This window comes from Anguilla anguilla, chromosome 2 (assembly GCF_013347855.1).
Source record: "Anguilla anguilla isolate fAngAng1 chromosome 2, fAngAng1.pri, whole genome shotgun sequence".
Lineage (NCBI taxonomy): Eukaryota > Metazoa > Chordata > Actinopteri > Anguilliformes > Anguillidae > Anguilla > Anguilla anguilla.
In genome coordinates, this window is record NC_049202.1 from 7291936 (window position 1) to 7311376 (window position 19441).

Genomic DNA, 19441 nt, shown 5'->3' on the forward strand with positions numbered 1-19441 from the left:
TAAGCCTGCCATACCTGTTGCTGACTTGAACCAGGAAAAATCCAAACAGGAACAAAAATTTTCCAAATTAAAAGTACAGCTGAGGTCTTTTAAGAAGGCTCCAGGTGTTGCTAATGTTGAGTGAACCGACCATACAACTTTCATTCTATTTAACTAAAACCTGCACATAATTCAAGAAATGCCAATAAACATTTTTATCAGTAAACATGTATTGTGTGTACTATATACTGAGGAAAAATGGCTTTGGATTTACAACAGGCTGTGCAGGACAATCCACCTGACACGCCCCTTTCTCTGGTCAGGAAAAATGACGGACAGACAGGCCTAATTTCCGTTACTGACCACTGGGGGGCCCCATCGCGGAGATGAGAGATGAGTAAGACCTCTCATTTGGAGAGCGACTGGATAAAGAGAGTCATTAAGGAAAAAACAAAAAGGCAAACATGAGTCCCATTGCAACAATATTTACAATAATCCATTGCATCCAAAATATGGCATATGTTCTTTCTTGGTCAACACACATAGATTGGCTATACTACTGGTAAATCAATACTGGAAAAAAACATTATCCAAAATCAGAGAAGTACTTAAATAAATTTTAAAAATTATTTTAAACTAAATAAACTAAGTTTTTATAAATAAAAAAATACAGGAACAAGACATTTTGGAAGGTTTTTTTTATTATTATTTTCCATATTTACTTTTTTTATTCAACCAAACAGTAATAGTAAACAAGCCTGAGGTTTTAGGCAAAAGTGTGGTTTTAACGGAAGCTGAACATCGCTAAACAACTAGGCCTGTAGGACAGCAAGAGACCAGGAGGCCCCGGCCCCAAACCGGGGGGGGATACGCCTTATTTACAGCACCCTTTCAATCCGCTGTCTGATGAACGCTTAAAACCATGCAAACCCATTCCGAGCTGTGGAGAAAAAAAAAAAAAAAAAAGCATCTTTCACCCCCTAACTGTGCATTTATACTTTAACGTTAAGGTTTAAAAATAACTATACTAATAACAATTGAGCTAACTGCTCGGCAGGCTCGAGGCACCCATTCCATTTCACTTCAGGAAATAAATTGAAATTCGATCCGTGAAACTGAAGAAAGAAAGAAAAAAAAAATGCCCACAACGTTCTGTGAGGAGGTTATCAATTAATGAACCGAGTTTCAATTCAATTTCCAGAATCGACTGATTTGAAATGGAACCGGCTCTCGAACCCACCGCTCACCAATCTTCTTGAGGGGTTCTAGCTGAGCTCTATTTCAGAACTGACTGACCTAAGGGTAAATATGCAGAACACCGTACAATAACACCCAGTAAACGTTCATGTTGTTTCACCAAACAGTCAGAGGTCTGAAAGGTTGTGACTTGTGACTTGGGGGGGGGGGGGGGGGGCGATGACCAAATTCATGCAAATCACTGTTAAATCATATGCTTTGTCCTTGCATGTTAACCTCACACACACACACAAAATAACAATAATTCATAAATCATTATCATATCCATCAGTACACCCTACTAAATTGCTTAATTTAATTTAATTCTAAACACAAACTCTTTGGGGTAGAATACCAGGATCATAAAACTGTACTGCAAAAGGGATTTATTGAGTGTGTTTTTAGGGGAGAAACTTTCAAGAGATGAAGTATATTATTAATTCTTCCAAGGAAAAATTTCTGAATGAAAGGGGGCATGATATATGTCTTACTTCGTGATTAAAATTCTTTGCACTTACTTACATTCACTGGTGTAAAACTAAAATAAATAAATAAATAAATAAATAAATAAATAAATAAATAAATAAATAAATAAAAACTGGTTTGAAATGAATCTTATATAAGCTGTAGAAATCGTTTGCAATTTGTTAAATTTGCAGTGCAATGCAAAATGTGTATTATATTGATTTTTGCAAAACTGGAAAAGCTAGTCAAAAAACCCCAAGCAAATATTAATATTGTGCTTTTTTTTCTTGTTCTCAATACTGTCAATACTGTGACATCATACAGTATACAGGGGAAAAGGCCATTCGTCACAGCACCGGGCGTTCTTAAACAAACACGTCAGCAAATCCACCGTCTCTTTTCGAGGGGAACAGTCGAAGGAGGACCGGACCAGACAGGCATGCGCGTCTCCTGACCTTCTAATGGCACCACTGACCCGAGGGCCATCGCAGGCCAAAAAAGCCTCAACAAGGAACCTATATATAAAAAACAAAAACAGCAACTGTGGGAGGAAGGGGGAAGGCCATAATAGGTAACATCGTGTGCATTTGGGTAAAAAAAAAAAAAAAAATTTAATTCAATAATACAGTACATTCTGGTTCTGGCTAAGCTGTTCGATTTACCTAATCATTTCCGTGGGACGGATTTTGGGATGTTTCAACTGTAAAAAAATTATAATTATAATTTTACTATTCTTTTTAAAGCTAGTTATTTTCAACTATGTTACCTGTGGATAAAAGCCTATGATTCTAACTTTTTGGATAGTCAGATGCTTTGGAGTTTTGTCTGAGTTTACCCCACACTTATGAGACATATATGCTTTTTCTTTATACAGCCATCACTGTAGCCATTAAAAGCAAAATCATTTCTTTTTGGAAAAACCACGGTCATTGTGGGCTAAACCTTTTTTTGTTTATCAGGCACAGTTGTGCCATTTCCTGACAAAGCAATTTATTGTTTACCGACTGCAGTTGTGCTATTTCTGGGCCAAATCATTTACAGTTTATCAACTACAGTTGTGCTATTCCTGGGCCAAATCATTTACTGTCCATCAACCCCAGTCGTGCTATTTCTGGGCCAAATCATTTTCTGTTTATCAACCGTAGTGATCCTATTTCTGGGCCAATCATTTACTGTTAATCAACCACAGTTGTGCTAATTCCAGGCCAATCATATACTGTTTATCAGCACCAGGTGTGCATACTCTGGGTAGTATCACTGTAAGCCAAATCCCTGTACAAAAGAGACAATGGCTAATCAGACAATGCTCTTTTTCTGCTATTCTGTAAAGCGTCTTTGTGATGGTTTTCTATTAAAAAAAAAGTGCTATACAAATAAAATTGATTTGATTTAACTGGGGGGCTAACATTTCCAGGGGTTCCCTTTGCCTTACCTGTGCCCAGACAGGTAACCTTTTGGACTTTTTTTTGGGATCTGTCACCTGGTTGGCAAGATCTGTACTCAATTTGGGCTCAGCTTATGTACACATATGTGGAAAAACGTGTGTGACACACAAACGTGATTCACACCGCTGTTATTCCCCATCAGTAATACCCTCTGCCAGCTGATTGGACCAAAAAAACAAACAAAAAAAAAAACTGTAAATCAACAAGAAAATAACAAGGTATTTTTTGTGCATTTTGTTTTTTAAAAGAAAGTTCCTACTACAAATATTTTTACCCAAGTTACAATTGCCAATTACATTGCTTACAGTTTGCTACCAGACAACACCCTTTGAGTCACAAATAAATTCAAGAAAGCTCACGAAAAATTAAACAATATATTTTTCACATTTCTTCTACCAGATCGAAAATATTCACTACAGTCTTTCGGGACATTCAGTCAAGAGATCTCTAAGGTCAAACAACTCACCACATGGCTCTAAGGCTTTAAGTTGTAGGAAAGTATATGAAAGTACGAATACTAAAGTTTATTAAAGTACATATATTAAAGTATATTAAAGTAGGTAAACATTTTCCAACCCGGGCCAACAGCTCCTCAAGAGAACAGGTATGTAGGCTTTTTGGAAAATATCCTTCTAACATTTCTCCACCAGTCCTTGGAACAGCAGCCATTTTAGGCCGAAAGCGAAGCCGACAGGACTGATTCACAGAAGAGCATAACCGTGTAGCTTCTCTCGTTAGTAACAATACCTATTCTTTTTTACCTTGGTTTCACTCCTCACAATGCCGTCTGGAAAGGTATTATTATACAGTACGTGACCAACCAGAGGAAATTCTGAATTTCAACATAGAAGGCCTGGGGGGTGGGGGTGGGTGTGTGTGTGTGTGTGGGGGGGGGGGGGGGGGGGGGGGTTAGGTGGAATAAATGAGTGAGACTCTAAAATGGCAGCACAGCCAAGGTTGAGTAAACCTCCTCAGGCTGTCTTAATGGACGGATTTTCTCCCCCTTCCGCCACCCCCCAGGGAGAAATTTAGTGAGTCATTTCATATTAACTATGAACACACATTAGGATTCCCTCACTCTTTCTATGGGCCACTTCGCACCTGCTTTATAAAGGAAGAATAAACCGAATTGACCTTAAATAATTTCCGGTGGCTGTTTGGGGAGGAAATAAGCTGATGTGAGCTGCATTAGTAACGAACGTCCTCGGGGATGCAGTATATTCTGATCTAAAACATGTTCAGCATCTTGTCCAGAATATATATATATATATATATATATGTATATATATATATACGGCTGGCTGGGTTGCCTCTTCTGCAGAATTTGAAGGGACATTTGCCAAGTTGGCAGCTGATCCCCCTCATAAGTCAAACGTGGCGCAGGAGAGAGAGAGAGAGAGAGAGAGAGAGAGAGAGACATAAATACTCTGTGGAAAACTGGGGCCCCCCACGTCCCTGATGCAGCACAAACCGGAATCACAAGCAAAGCACCACATAAGCAAAAGCATCAGGGAGAACATCGGGCCTGAATCGAAAAAAAAAACACCGTAACCACGGTGTGTTTATGCACAACGCTGTCGAGAAGACATGATAATATGCGCGAGCACATTTGTTTCTGTTGTTTTTTTTTTTGTTTGTTTTTTTTCTCCAAAACGAAAAAACTATTTTAAATTTTCTCATTTGAATTGCGCCGGGCGTGCAGAGTGAATTCGGCGAAGAGAAAGGCTCCGGGCCCATATGTTCTTCAGCTACTAAATGACGCTCTTCATGTGAATCAGCTGACCCTGCGCTAGCTTTACATCTGTTCCTATTTTTTTTTTACACGCACACACACCAAGGGATCCATCTGCAAAATGTACACCGTGGGCTTCACAAAGGAAAAAATAAGGAAAAGCAAACTTGTCCTGCATAAACAACATATACCTCTGTATATGTAATATTACCTGCTGTAATATTAAATATCATATATCATATATATATATATATATATTTTATCTATAAATAGGTTATGTAATAATATAATAATTAAGCGGTAATAAATTGAAAAAGGAAACAAGGACAATCAGTGAGAGGACTGGCGTTCCTCTGTCAGTCGCTGTTGCCGGGGGCGACGCTTTAAAAGACCAGGCAAGGCCTCTTATCTTTCTCTAGTACCCATTGGGGCTCCAGATTGGTAAAGGGTGGTTGGTGGTGTTGGGGGTGGGGTTGGGGGGGAGGTGTGAGGAGGTGGGGGGGGGTGGGGCGGGGCCAGGGTGGGGTGGGGGGGGGGGGGCAGCTCCTCAGAGGATGGTGCAGAAGAGCTTTTTCTCCCGGAAGGGGTTCTCGGACGCGGGCACGGGCACGATGAGGGGGTCCTCCCGTATGTGGGCGTCGCAGTACGCCATCAGGTCGGCCGCCGCCTTCGACACCTGGCAACCAGAGCCACACAAAAAAAAACACACAAACAAAAATATTATCGGTTATTGGTTTATTCCTAGTTTGCTTCTCTAATAATTTTGTTGTGGTTGTAATTTTGTTGTGGTTGTAATTTTGTTGTGGTTGTAATTTTGTTGTGGCTTGTAATTTTGTTGTGGTTGTAATTTTGTTGTGGCTTGTTGTGTTGTATTGTGATGTAATTTTGTTGTGGTTTGTTGTGTTGTATTGTGATGTAATTTTGTTGTGGCTTGTTGTGTTGTATTGTGATGTAATTTTGTTGTGGTTTGTTGTGTTGTATTGTGATGTAATTTTGTTGTGGCTTGTTGTGTTGTATTGCAGTGACTGGAAAGCACTTTGGCGCAACTCCTGTTGTTTTTAAATGTGCTATGCAAATAAAAGTGACTTGACTTGAAAGTGACTTGACTCCCCTTTCCCCATTTTTTGGGGTGGAGGGGCAGAAGGGTAGCCCCAGTCCCACTCTGCAGCCTCCTCCGGTTCTCTGTAAATTTGGGAGGGGGTCTGGGGGCACAGGCATTCTCCTGCCACCAGTCGGCGTGCATTTTCACCCTGCACTGCACCCATACCACATGCACTTTCTCAGTCCATTCATACAGCTGAATATTTTCGCTGAAACAACTGGACAGTTTTACTGAAACAATTCTGGTTAAATACCTGTAATTATCTTTAAAAATTTGTCTCAATTTTCTTTTTCTGGAGGTGATTTTTTTGGAGGAAATCTTTGGGTGTGATGTCACTTATGTAACATATCCTAGGGTGTGATGTCATAAGTAAAATATCTTTGGGTCAGATGTCATAAGTAACACATCTTTCGGTCTGATGTCATGCATGTACTGTTACATCTTTGGGTGTCATATCATGTACATAACATACCTTTGGGAGTGATGTCATAAGCGGAACATATTTGGATGTGATGGCATACGTAACACATTGGGGTAAAGTGTTTTTCGTTCCCTTTGACTCAAATTCCCCAACAGTTTTTGCAACTTTCCCAAATTTTACAACGCTGTCATCAATAAACAAATAAATAAATTCTTTCAGAGCCGGAATCCTGAATTACTTTTTCGATCAAGATGAAAAGGAGTAATAAGCAACAAAAAAAAAAAAAAAAAAAAAGCAACTCCTAACGCGCTGACGGTCTGGAGCCAGATAATTACACTGCTGGTCCCCGGGTATTCAGCCTAAGAGCAGATGGGACCTCGGCGCACGTCGCTCGTGTAATTAAAACTCTTTCGATGATGATGATGATGTCACCGCGCGGGAGAACAGGGCTCCCGCCACTTCCAATAACGTCAGCGGCTTCGCGAAAGTCGCACCTTCTCAGCTCCTCCGCAAAACGCGGGGCCGTCTTCAGGGAGCCCAGAGGGGGAAAACGTGATCACTCTAACTCACCAAACACAACCCGCGCGCGCTGGCTGGCTCCCATGCGTGAGCAGGGCTGTCAAACTCCAGTCCTGGAGGGCTGCAGCACCTGCTGGTTTTCAGTGCGTTTCAGCACCGGTGATTAATCGGTGAGTCACTGATTGGCTTAAAGAGTCCACACACCTTTGTTCTCAGGGCCTTAATTGGCTGCCCATTGAAAGGTAAGCAGAAATACCTGCAGACACTGCAGCCCTCCAGGACTGGGGTTTGACACCCATGACCTAGAGCAACTTAAATGCACAGTAACTCTGGACTGTGTGACTGTAGAGCTGCTCTATAAAGAAGGCTGATCATTGTGTGACTCAGGACTGTGTGACTGTAGAGCTGCTCCACAGAGGAGGCTGATCACAGTATGGCCACTCTGGACTGAGTGATTATAGAGCTGCTCTATAAAGGAGGCTGATCATTGCGTGATTCAGGACTGTGTGACTGTAGAGCTGCTCCACAGAGGAGGCTGATCACAGTGTAACTCTGGACTGTGTGATTATAGAGCTGCTGCTCCACAGGGGAGGCTGATCACAGTGTAACTCTGGACTGTGTGATTATAGAGCTGCTGCTCCACAGGGGAGGCTGATCACACTGTAACTCTGCACTGTGTGATTATAGAGCTGCTGCTCCACAGAGGAGGCTGATCACAGTGTAACTCTGGACTGTGTGATTATAGAGCTGCTGCTCCACAGGGGAGGCTGATCACACTGTAACTCTGCACTGTGTGATTATAGAGCTGCTGCTCCACAGGGGAGGCTGATCACAGTGTAACTCTGGACTGTGTGATTATAGAGCTGCTGCTCCACAGGGGAGGCTGATCACAGTGTAACTCTGCACTGTGTGATTATAGAGGTGCTCTATAGAGCAGGCTGATCACAGTGTAACTCTGCACTGTGTGATTATAGAGCTGCTGTATGCAGGATGCTGGTAATGCTCACTCACAGTCCAGCACACAAATGAGTAAATGACACAGCCTGGAGGCCAGAGGGATCTAATGAGGGGGCAGTCTGGTGCGGGGGGGCTAGGTGATGTCATCGCTGAGGAGCAGGAGCCACATATGGCAACCAAAGGATAGAGTTTGTGATTATAAATGAATGTGTCTGTGTGTGTGTGTGTGTGTGTGTGTGTGTGTGTGTGTGTGTGCATGCGTGCGTGCGTATGTGAGTGTGTGTGTATGCGTGTGAGTGTGAGTGTATGCGTGTGAGTGTGTGTGTGTGTGTGTGCATGCGTGTGTGCGTATGTGAGTGTGTGTGTATGCATGTGAGTGTGTGTGTGTGTGTGAGTGTGTGTGTGTGTGTATGCGTGTGAGCGTGTGAGTGTGTGTGTGTGTGTGAGAGTGTGTGTGTGTGTGTGTGAGTGTGTGTGTATGCGTGTGAGCGTGTGAGTGTGTGTGTGTGTGTGAGTGTGTGTGTGTGTGTGTGTGTGAGTGTGTGTGTGTGTGTGCGTGCATGCGTATGAGTATGTGAGTGTGTGTGTATGCGTGTGAGTGTGTGTGTGTGAGTGTGTGTGTGTGTGTGTATGTGAGTGTGTGTGTATGTATGCGTGTGAGTGTGAGTGTATGCGTGTGCGTATGTGAGTGTGTGTGTATGCGTGTGAGTGTGTGTGTGTGTGTGAGTGTGTGTGTGTGTGTGTGTGTGAGTGTGTGTGTGAGTGTGTGTGTGTGTGTGTATGTGAGTGTGTGTGTATGTATGCGTGTGAGTGTGAGTGTATGCGTGTGCGTATGTGAGTGTGTGTGTATGCGTGTGAGTGTGTGTGTGTGTGTGAGTGTGTGTGTGTGTGTGTATGTGAGTGTGTGTGTATGCGTGTGAGTGTGAGTGTATGCGTGTGAGTGTGAGTGTGTGTGTATGTGTGTGAGTGTGTGTGTGTGAGTGTGTGTGTATGCGTGTGTGTGTGTGAGTGTGTGTGTGTGCATTCTCAGGGGGGAGGGGGAAACATTAACACACGGCTGCTCCATTCAGCAGATGATAAGAAATGCAGCCGTTAAGAGCAGCACAGCATCTCTGTATTAGCCACAGAGCGCGCTCAATTACTCAGCCTTCACATCAAGCGTTCGCCATTACGCCACGCGGTTCTGTCGTCTCAAACGGCGGATAATACCGCCTCTGGGGTAACCCAATATCTTAGGGGTCACTGCAGAGGACAACAGCAAAAAAAAAAAAAAAAAAAAAAAACGAAGAAAAATTTAATCAATACAACACCGTAGGATGCGACCAAGCAATATTAGCGCCCGTACGGTTGTTGGCGAAGGGTGAACCCATTACCGGAGGGGCCTGAGCACGCCCGGTCGATGTGGAGCACGCACCGCGCGCCCGTTTTGGGTAATGTACCAGGCAGGGATTCCGTCGGAGGAGAAGAGCTGCTGTTATGGCAATCTGAATTAAGCGGGACACACCCCTGCCCGCCCCCGCTCCCCCCCACTGCCCGACACAGACTGTCCTCCGGCTCATTCTTCAAGTGGAGTCTGCGCTCCTGCCAAAAAAAAAAAAAAAAAACCCCAGCTATGTTCAGCCCTTGCTTATTTGCGGGGTGGCGCTGAGGCGCTAGCCGTTAATCAGGGCGTCAGTCTGCGGCGGAGTCCCGGTGACATCATCACTCAGCGCCAATGCCGCGGCCTCTCGCCGGCAGGGGGAGCGAGCAACGCACGGAGACTCGCAGACCGACGGATCGCATCAGCAGGGGGAGGAGCTTTAGCGAGAGCGTGAGCATTCTGATCCAGAGACACGCTCTGAAACACATCTGTGAGATGTGATCTATCAGGAAACGCGTGCAGAAACACACACTTGCATGCTTTTTCTTTCCCTCGCACACATGCACACGCAACATGCACACACACACACATGCACTACACACATATGCATGGTTTTTCTCTCCCTCTCACACACACACACACACATACACACACACACACACACACGCGCACACATACACACGCACAGAAACACACACACACGCGCACACACACACACGCACAGAAACACACACAACACACACACGCGCACACGCGCACGCACGCACACACAGCCAGTAGTACTGCACCTTTATTCTGTCCATGCAGGCCTCCATCTTCAGCTGCTCCACGGCTTTCCTGGCCTGTGAGATGCTGGTCGTGTTGTTATTGGCCATTCCGTCCTTCATGCTGCTTTCCTGCAAAACACACACACAGCTGTTTACAGGAAGCTGTCATCCAGAGTGACAGCAAAACACACACTCAGCTGTTTACAGGAAGCTGTCGTCCAGAGTGACAGCAAAACACACACTCAGCTGTTTACAGGAAGCTGTCATCCAGAGTGACAGCAAAACACACACTCAGCTGTTGATTGGACACTGTCATCCAGAGTGATTATAATACACACACAGCCGTTTACAGAACGCTGCCATCCACAGCGACTATACAACACGCACATAGCCGGGTAGCGCACGCTGTCATCCACAGCGACAATAAAACACACACACACAGCCATTTACTGGACACGGTCACCCAGAGTGACTGCAATACAGCCGTTTACGGACCGCTGTCATCTAGAACGACAGTAAAACACACACACAGCTTCTGTTTACTGACCGCTGTCATCCGGAGCAACTGCAAAACACACACACAGCCGTTTACAGAAAGCTGTCATCCAGAGTGACAGCAAAACACACACTGTGTACTGAGACTGCTGGAAAAAAAGAAGGACTAGCAAGCAGATTGGAAAATCTCCAAAAGGAAGCCAAGTTTAGTACTGACAGTCGAATATATAGCCAATAGCTACCGCCACCCCTAAAGGACCTTCATGCTGTGAGGCGACAGTGCTACCCACCACACCACCGTGCCACCCAGAAGTTCAACTTTTAAAAATAAATTTCATCAATCAAGTGCCTTTTCCAGGCGCAAGGCGTAGTACGATCAGTTTCGACACAAAATAAAAATGTTTTAAAGCCATTCAGCCGGAGATATATTTAGATAAATACTCAGAGAAAGATGCACATTAAGTGACTCACAACACAAACCAGACTATATCAATATTACATATCGCTGTGGTGCATATCCACACACATTTAATGATTTTCTCCAGTGAGACGGCGCATCGCAAACAGGGAAGAGCCACTCTGGCCCAGAACACGCCCGACTCGCCATAAAGCGCCCGCCAGCTAACGGCTCTGAACACTGGCAGCCAAGGGCGTGGCACGACTTCACCAACGCCGAGCACTTCCTTAAGGTGGTGTCACGGTTGGTCCTCCTTAAACGTGACAGCCCCGAGCCATTGCACCCACAGAGGGGGGGGTAGCCAAATTAAGCAGGCACTCTCAGACAAAACCGGCTTCCACGCAGGGTTGCCAAAATTTCCCACAATAGCCGGGACGTCTGGTATTTCGGAACAGAAATAGGTGGTTGAGACGCCACACTGTCCCCCTTCTCTGCCGCTCAATCAAAAAAAAAAGTTTCAGCCAGAAGATGAGAACGGTGTTATTCACACAGGGCTCCCTAACCAAAGAGTACCCAGCCATCGCTCACATTCGCCGTGCTCCAGCACACTCAACATCAACATCAACACGGAGAAGGGAGGGGTCTCATAATCAACCTGAAAACAACTGAAATCATGTCAACCAGGCTTTTATTTAAAAAAAACCTTTTCTCACCCCCATCAAGGCTTCCAGGGGAAGCCCATCATAAGGTAAAAAAGGTTTTATATTTCAAAATATTTCCCCAAATCCCCAAGTCTGGCCAGGGACCCCCTACAGTACCTTCAAGAACCCCCAGGGGTCGGCCGACCCCCCTTGTTGAAAACCGAAGACGTGAATACATGATCACAAAATCATATTTCGACAAAATTAGATAACACTGTCCGTTCTTTGGAAACAGGGCTAGAGGCCCCTGTCGAGCTGAGCAGGAGGGGAGGGGGCTGAGGGGGTGCAGGTGGGGGGTATGGACGGGGGGCATAATGGGGGTGGGTCTGAACGGGGGGGGGGGGCAGGGGGAGCGGGAGCTCTCCGAGGCCTCCTCACCAGAGCCAGCTGCGCACAGAGACCTGCCGCTGAGCGGCTCCGGCCTCGTCTGTCAAGCAAACCGCAGGCACCGAGCGGCGGGAAACGCCATGGCGACGGCCCCCGGGCCCGGCGGGGAGACGGCCGCGCGCCGGGGACTCAGCGAACGCCTCACCGCACCACGCCGCGCTGGAGGAAACAGAGCTCTTCTGACAGCGAGGAAGTGAGTGGGGTCGCCCAGAGGACATCTCAGTCCCGTTTAATGGACCCGACAGCCTGTCGATAACCCTCAGCTAATTGACACGCGACGGGTGCCAAATTTATACCCTTATTCTTTTTTTTTTCTTTTCTTTTTTTATTCCATTCATGTGGCTTGACCCCTGTTGCTATGGTTACTTTTGCCTGCGAGCCAGAAAGTTGATTAACCTCGAATTTTCTCAAATGAGTCAAACGGTAAGTTTACATTGTTTAAAAGGAGAAATTGGTAATGGGTAACTTGACATGTGGCACCAACAGCAACTCTCTGGGGGAGAAAAACTGATCAGAATTTTACCCTTCATTTGTCAATTAAAATGCATATCTAAAGTGAAGAATGAAATCAATTTGAATGTTTCAGGAAGTTAAAACAAACAAAAATTGCGTGAGAAAACATCTGTATCAGTGGAGAAGCCTGGAACCGTTTGCTCACATGATGACTGTGAAAAGCCTGGTTTACAAATGAGCGGCATAAATGATTGCTATAAATAATTAGTATAAATGATTGGTAAAAATGATGGTGTAACCAGTCAGTATACACGATGGTACAAATGGTCTGTAATTGATCGGTATAAATTATTGGTATAAACGATTGACATAAATGATGGTATAAATGAGCAGTATAAATAATAAGTATAAGTGATCGGCACTTTTGCCCAAATATATCCGCTCAGTTTAATTTCCTCACAGAAATGTGTTGGGTGCCAGTCGCTCCAGCCTTTGACCGTCTGTTCCATCTGTTTGGGGTGCTAGCCGGACTTTCGATGCGCCCCGTTCTGCTTCGTGCCACGCAACAATAGCATCGCTCTTTTTGCCAAATACAAATCGCTCGCCTCGTTTCTGTTTGGTTTCAGCCTCTGTGCCAGTTTCCGAGGAACCTATGTCCCCATTTCACCCCAATTTTACTGTGGCTTTCAGCCCTTTCAGGACCCAAGCTCACAGATGCATCAATTAATCAATCAATCAATCAATCAATCAATCATTATTTCATGTGGTGCCATTTACTAATGATCATTTTGTCACAAGTAACTTCACAGTTCCATCTGGAGATTTTCCAGAGAGGAATAAAGAGACAAATATCATGTTTCTAGTGATCAAGAATCGGGACGTGGAACCTACAGTTTGTGAGACTGGTGTGTCCTGCAACCTGATTGGCTCTGGCAAGTTTTAGCCAGGGCTATCTTATTGGTTGAGCTGGCACAAATCACCAACTCCAGTCAGAGACGCATAGATATGATATTTTGACTCATCAGAAGAATGGACAATTGCCTTCTTTGCAAAGCACATCCCCAAATGTTGGGCAGACTTATGTTGGTGTCATTCTCAATGTAAGGTTATGAGCAGCCTGGTCAAGCTGTTAGTACTGTAAAGTTATGAGTAGCCAGGTCAGGCTCATAGTACTGTAAGGTTATGAGCAGCCTGGTCAGATTCATAGTACTGTAAGGTCATGAGCAGCCTGGTCATGCTCATAGTACTGCAAGGTTATGAGCAGCCTGGTCAGGCTCACAGTACCATAAGATTATGAGCAGCCTAGTCAGACTCATAGTACCGTAAGGTTATGAGCAGCCTGGTCAAGCTCATAGCACTGCAGGGTAATGATAACCTGGGATTTGTCATAATAACATGGGATTTGTCATGATAACAAGGACTTTGTCATGTTGTCACCAAAACTTGACATTTTTCAAGTAGGGTGACACAACCCTCCAGGCACACATTTCCTAACTCTCCAAACCTCAAGTGAAACAGGTCAGATATCCAGCGTATTTGACACAGGATCTGAAATTATGACATGGCAGCAGGATGAATATGCCGAAATAGCACCTCCATCTTGAAAATGTGTGTTGTATTGAATATTTGATGGTATTGCATTTCAATCAGGCATCAGGGTGCAAGTTAAACTGAAAAAATAATTGGAATAAAAAACTTAAAAAGGGATTAAAGCATTTTTGTTCATTTATATGAATGCTAAATTTAGGTTAAATATTCCATCTGCTTATTTAATCCAGTTATTATTCCGGCAGATATAATATGTGCATGCATTTGCATAAAACACAGAAGAAATATATCCACATAAATGTTTGAATTAATTTACATAAATTGACAATATATGAAATTTAATCTATGTGACACAGAAATTTGAGTTCATACTTTACAATATTACATGCTTAACACGTGTTGTATGGACCAGGAAAATATCAATAGTGCTTCATCAATATCACTAAAGGATAAAATATGTTGTGATTAAACAAAAACTATTCAAGTCAGGGAAGCTAAAAAGTTATTGAAAAACCCGTAGCTAATTATTATTATTGTTTTGCACAGTTCTAATCGTGAGTGCTGGCCAATAAACTTTAATATAAGGCTTTCAATGGCATCTTTGAATTCAAATAAGTTTTTTTTTTTTTTTTGTAAATGATTGGTAAGACACATTTTTTATATGTTAATACTGCTCTAATTATGGATCTTGGAATTTTCACATCTACGAATCCAAAAACTTGCAGTTCAAAGTACCACATAACAGATTTTTTTTAGCCAAACCAGACCCTTGTGCGTTCTTTCCATCCCCTCTGCTTCCTTCCGAAAGAAGGTTCCGGCGCTATATCACAGTACAGAATGTTCATTGCGAGAGTATGGGACTAGGCCATGCCCACTTAATGATTTTTCTGAAGATGCAGCCAATGCGCGTGCTTTAGCTTCAATGGTAAGGAGACGGAATTTTCAGTGTTGCGAATACAGAGCTGAGTGTTTTGCGAGTCCAAATAACCTACAACAGAACCTGTGATGGCGTTTTTGGGGGCCCCTGTTTCTTGGGGACTTCTGTGTGGCGCAGCTGGTTAAGGCGCTGACTCTGGGTACAAGGTGGGATGTGGGAAAACCCGGGAGCTCGCAGGCCCGAACCACGACTGTGCCGTTAGCCAACTGTGACAAGAAGAAGTCCATACAACCGCGAGACAAAACCAAGCTTCACCCCCAAAAAACAGACCTGGACCCGCTCAGGGTTCATCTGGGTACGGCAGTCTCTCTGTCAGACGCCCCACGGCCCCACAGGCCCCACAGGCCAGCGGGTATAAATCAGAGAGACAGACAGACCTCTCCTCTCCCCATCGTCAGCAGTATTCTCTGTGGCAGTGCGTGGCCTGGAGGGAGAAACACAGCAGCAGGCCAGAGCAGCGGGCTAGAGGAGGGGGAAGAGAGCAGAGGCTTCATCTGCAGCCTCCCCTGTGCAAGCCGTAGGTGGCAAAGTGAGGACTCCACTCCGGATCGCTGATTTCCCCTAATTGCAGATTTAAAACTGGGTAATTTTTAATTTTATTTTTAGAAGATACTTTTAGAAACAAATTCCTTGAAATTCTCTCTGAAAATACCAGAATGCATGCATTCGACCGACCCACAGATGCACTGTAGATTTCACAATATCAGAATGCTGTTAATACCTTAAGTCATTCAACCACGGACACCTCTCTGAAGCTTCTGGAAAGGGAAATCACAAAATGCTCTAATATGATTGGTCAGCAGCACGTTTTAGTCTGCGTCAACTTACAGGCGAACGGTTGAGTTAGCTTTGGCTGGAGATCCATCTACGTAAAACAACAGCAATAGGCCATAAGTAACCGACCATTGACCGTCACCAAAGCGCATTCACTGGAAGCCTACCTCACATCAACTCTCCAGCCTGCCAAGGCTCGTCATCATACCGTACGCTTATGAGCCACACACCACAAAAACGACATCTTAGATGTGTACATGTGCTTGAGTGTTTGCAGTAAGCATCAATTAAGTACTGGAGATTTGAAGCTGGAGAAGCAGCTAAGCTAAACTAAGCTGGGCATTTCTAGATGGGCGGTGTCATAATTACGAAATTACTGTTCCACTTGCAGTAATATGTGTCAGCCTGTAGGAGGCAGTAGGCCCCCCTGGAGCGGGTTTCCCACATTGGATTTGCTATTTTTCTCCTGGAGACAACACCAATAACACAGGACAACACTACACACAGCTGAGATCGTTTAAAGTATCAAACATAACAATGGCCTACCTCTGTGATTCCTGTGATACTTTTTTTTTTTTTAGAATTAACAAATAGCTCAGATCAATTTGCCGACGTCTTCCTTGAATACCTTAAAGCAAGATAACAAAACCTCAGTTTCTTATTTTTCCCAAGTCTAATGAATTCTAACCAATAGGTCGCCTGCCATGTTGAGATTGGATCAATAACCGAAACGGCTATCAAATCCGATCAATCTATCCCCACGCGTATACATTACTGGGGGGAAGGGAGAAAAGTTAATTCGACGCTCTAGTGCAAGCTGAGAAATGGCAAATCAGCTGATAGCCATTCATTTAACTATATAATCGCTTAACGTCGCTACGACAACCTCGCAATGCACACATTTATCGCATCCGCGATATTTTCAATGACCATTCCCATCAATACTACAAAAAAGAAGCTCATTCATTATCCGTGCATAGCCTACGCTCTATCAGTCAAGCAGTCCATCACCCGGTCAGGGAGGCGGACGCGAATCTACAACCAGAATTCCTAACGAAGGGGTGGACTGTATACAGTAAAAATGTACAGAGGGGTGTCAATGCCAAAACAGGGTGCGCCCACAGCACAATATCTGGATTATTATTATTGTAATAAAAAGTCGTTCAGCTCCCGATGACTCCCGATACATTTTCTCCCGATAGCATTTGGCAAAAATAATATTTTGTATACCGCCCAGTGGCATTTGTTACGCTGTCATCAATCCTCACGAAAGGATCGCATATTAAAATATGCTGACAGTCGTCTAGCAGCATGAACTGTAATTATGTGGGTCAAACATCGCCTGTCAAATCAACACCTAGTCCAGTTTCATCCAGATAAACCATGATATTCTAAATGAGTATTTATAATTCAATGCAAGAAACGGCACCGTAATTTGCCATTCCTCCATTGTCTCAAATAACCGTAGCCCTCTTACATTTGTCAGCAACTGTCGTTGCCCCAGAGTTTTACCCCGCTAAATCATTAAATATATTTGTTATTTTCATCGGCGCGGCTACACGGCAATTGTGTTTCCATGCAGTTAGCAATAATGGTATGCACGAACATTTTGTAATCGCCAGGAAAACGACACTGGAACAACAGCCTAAACGTTCAGATATCACTTTACCTACCTGAAGAGTGCCGCTGAAAAGCCAATATCGGGCGAAGGGGGCCAATTCCGCTGTAATGAAGAATTCGAGGCGGAAAGTCACTTCCAACTAAAACAGAGGAAAACCCCGGACCGATTCACCGCCGTCGCTGCGTAAGCAGGTTGAATGACAACAAATGTAGACGCTTCAACCTCATGCCAGACCTTTCCCTATGCCCTACGCGTCCACGCAGCTCTCCTTTGAATCTTAGGGACCTTATGAAAACCGCACAGCCCAGCCTCGACCTGCACTACCTAAGAGTCGGAGATATTATGATAGATGCAGTTGGGGAAGACCTCTGTAGGACGATTAGAATATAGGACACGGAGGGGTGTCACAATCTATTCCACACTCAGGACTGAGAGATGGGCTCGCCAACGTGCGCTGACGATGCGCGCGCGCTCTGGCCGCAACCTGGAATGCGTTCACGCAGCGCTTTTCCCTAACATTTTTATTTTCCCCATAATCTGAAGTGTGAACCGGATGGCTAATTCCCCCCCTCTTACTTCTACACAAACGTGAAAATGGCATCCACCGCATTTTAATTTTGCTTCAGTCGACTAGCTGCTCGACACTCATTGCCGCAAAGAGCTCATGGGAGCGAGGCTTCCCTGCTTAATTTTACATCACCGTTTACATCACCGGGTCTCCCAGTTATTCCGTCTTGAAGAACGAATTTCAGTGTGAGAGGAAACAGGAAAAGGTGCGTCGGTCCGCTGAAAACATGCATTGAACTACCTTTTCGGGGCGCAGTCGGTTCCTTTCCACGAATCACGACGTGAAGCCTCCGAACATTTTTATCATTTGGCTATAAAAAATGTGACAAAACCAGGTGTAGGATATTATAGGCCTATCTGGTTCAAACCGAATGGTAAAGGATGCACTCGTTTCATCTGCACTTTCGACAAAGGGGAATGTCAATATTTAGCTCCAAATATATAACACCTCTACATCATCGTTTGCTCATTAACACAGCAAAACATATTTTATCATTTTAAAATGAACATGTTGCATAAACAAATAGAACAGGGGTTGATCATCTCGTTTGTGATTTCCATGGCAACCAGACACGGTGTCACTGTAAAAGATTTCAAACTGCCGGAGGAAATTCAAGTCTAAAAGACAATCAAAATGAAAACAATCGACTGAACAGAATATAGAATTACTCCCGAGATATCTGGGTGCTACTTTGAATATGACAGTTATTCGCACGAGGGATAAAACCAACTCCCTAAAATGTTAGTCGTTCAGAAAGGAACAAAACAGGCTTTTAATTGACACGACTGTCCACGTGAACGATATTTTTGTCTCAATTTGTGACTCCTCCAATTTCGTCGCGGCCATATTGTAGGGCGATGTGACGCGCGCACAACATATATAGAACGTACTGTATAGAGAGGGTTGCAATAATTGCATTACTAACAGTTGGCCAATTAATACATCTAACAGTTTCCGGTTCATTAACCCAGGGCCTTGGGAAAGTATCCCTGTAGACTGTAGCTATATGGACGGCAAAGCCAGTAGGCAAGCCTACGTAATAGGCTAAACTGGAGTGATATGAAATGGCACTTTCATACAGGAATTCCTACAATCTCTGCCTTACCTCGGATACGTAATTTCTGCGTCACCAGTGTGCCAGGGCTCCTCCCACGATCCAGGGAATTACCTTGACAACAACAAAAAAAAAAACTCCCGTCTTCTCATTAACAAACACTTTTTACACAGTTCACACAATTTGCAAAATTGTGAAACAACGTCCAAGAGAATAACATATTTCCATTTGGCCGGATAGCTCTCTACTTCCCTGCGACTTAGTGTATCAAAAAAATATATCGACACTAGAGATTGCCACTATGCATGGGTAGACTCATACCAATTCGCAACTCTGTACAATTTATATAAGATCTAAGTACAATTAAAAGCACAAGATGCTCGGTAAGGGAAATGTACTGAATATTAGGTCTACTAAAATAACCAGAAGGGCGGCTACATTTCCGTTTACGCCTGGCGTGTCAAACCTGTCGTTCTGCAAAGCCCCAAAGCACATCATCCCAATTCCATCCCGACCACCGAGT

The 19441-nt window shown here is 44.1% G+C and overlaps 1 protein-coding gene across 1 annotated transcript; it reads right to left on the bottom strand.

Annotated features, from left to right (window-relative positions):
* Positions 1-5371: 5371 nt before the first annotated feature.
* LOC118221385 (guanine nucleotide-binding protein G(I)/G(S)/G(O) subunit gamma-4) lies at positions 5372-18076 on the bottom strand. The gene is made up of 3 exons (XM_035406424.1): positions 17349-18076; positions 10005-10112; positions 5372-5533 (listed from the first exon to the last, which is right to left on the bottom strand). Exons 2-3 carry the CDS (start codon positions 10101-10103, stop codon positions 5405-5407), a joined length of 228 nt encoding a protein of 75 aa, XP_035262315.1. The 5' UTR covers positions 10104-10112; positions 17349-18076; the 3' UTR covers positions 5372-5404.
* Positions 18077-19441: the final 1365 nt, after the last annotated feature.

Coding starts and splice junctions, on each gene's coding strand:
- LOC118221385 (XM_035406424.1), bottom strand. CDS start 10,103: ATGAAGGACGGAATGGCCAATAACAACACGACCAGCATCTCACAGGCC. Junction 5,534..10,004: donor CCTGCATGGACAGAATAAAG/GTGCAGTACTAC, acceptor TCTGGTTGCCAG/GTGTCGAAGGCGGCGGCCGA.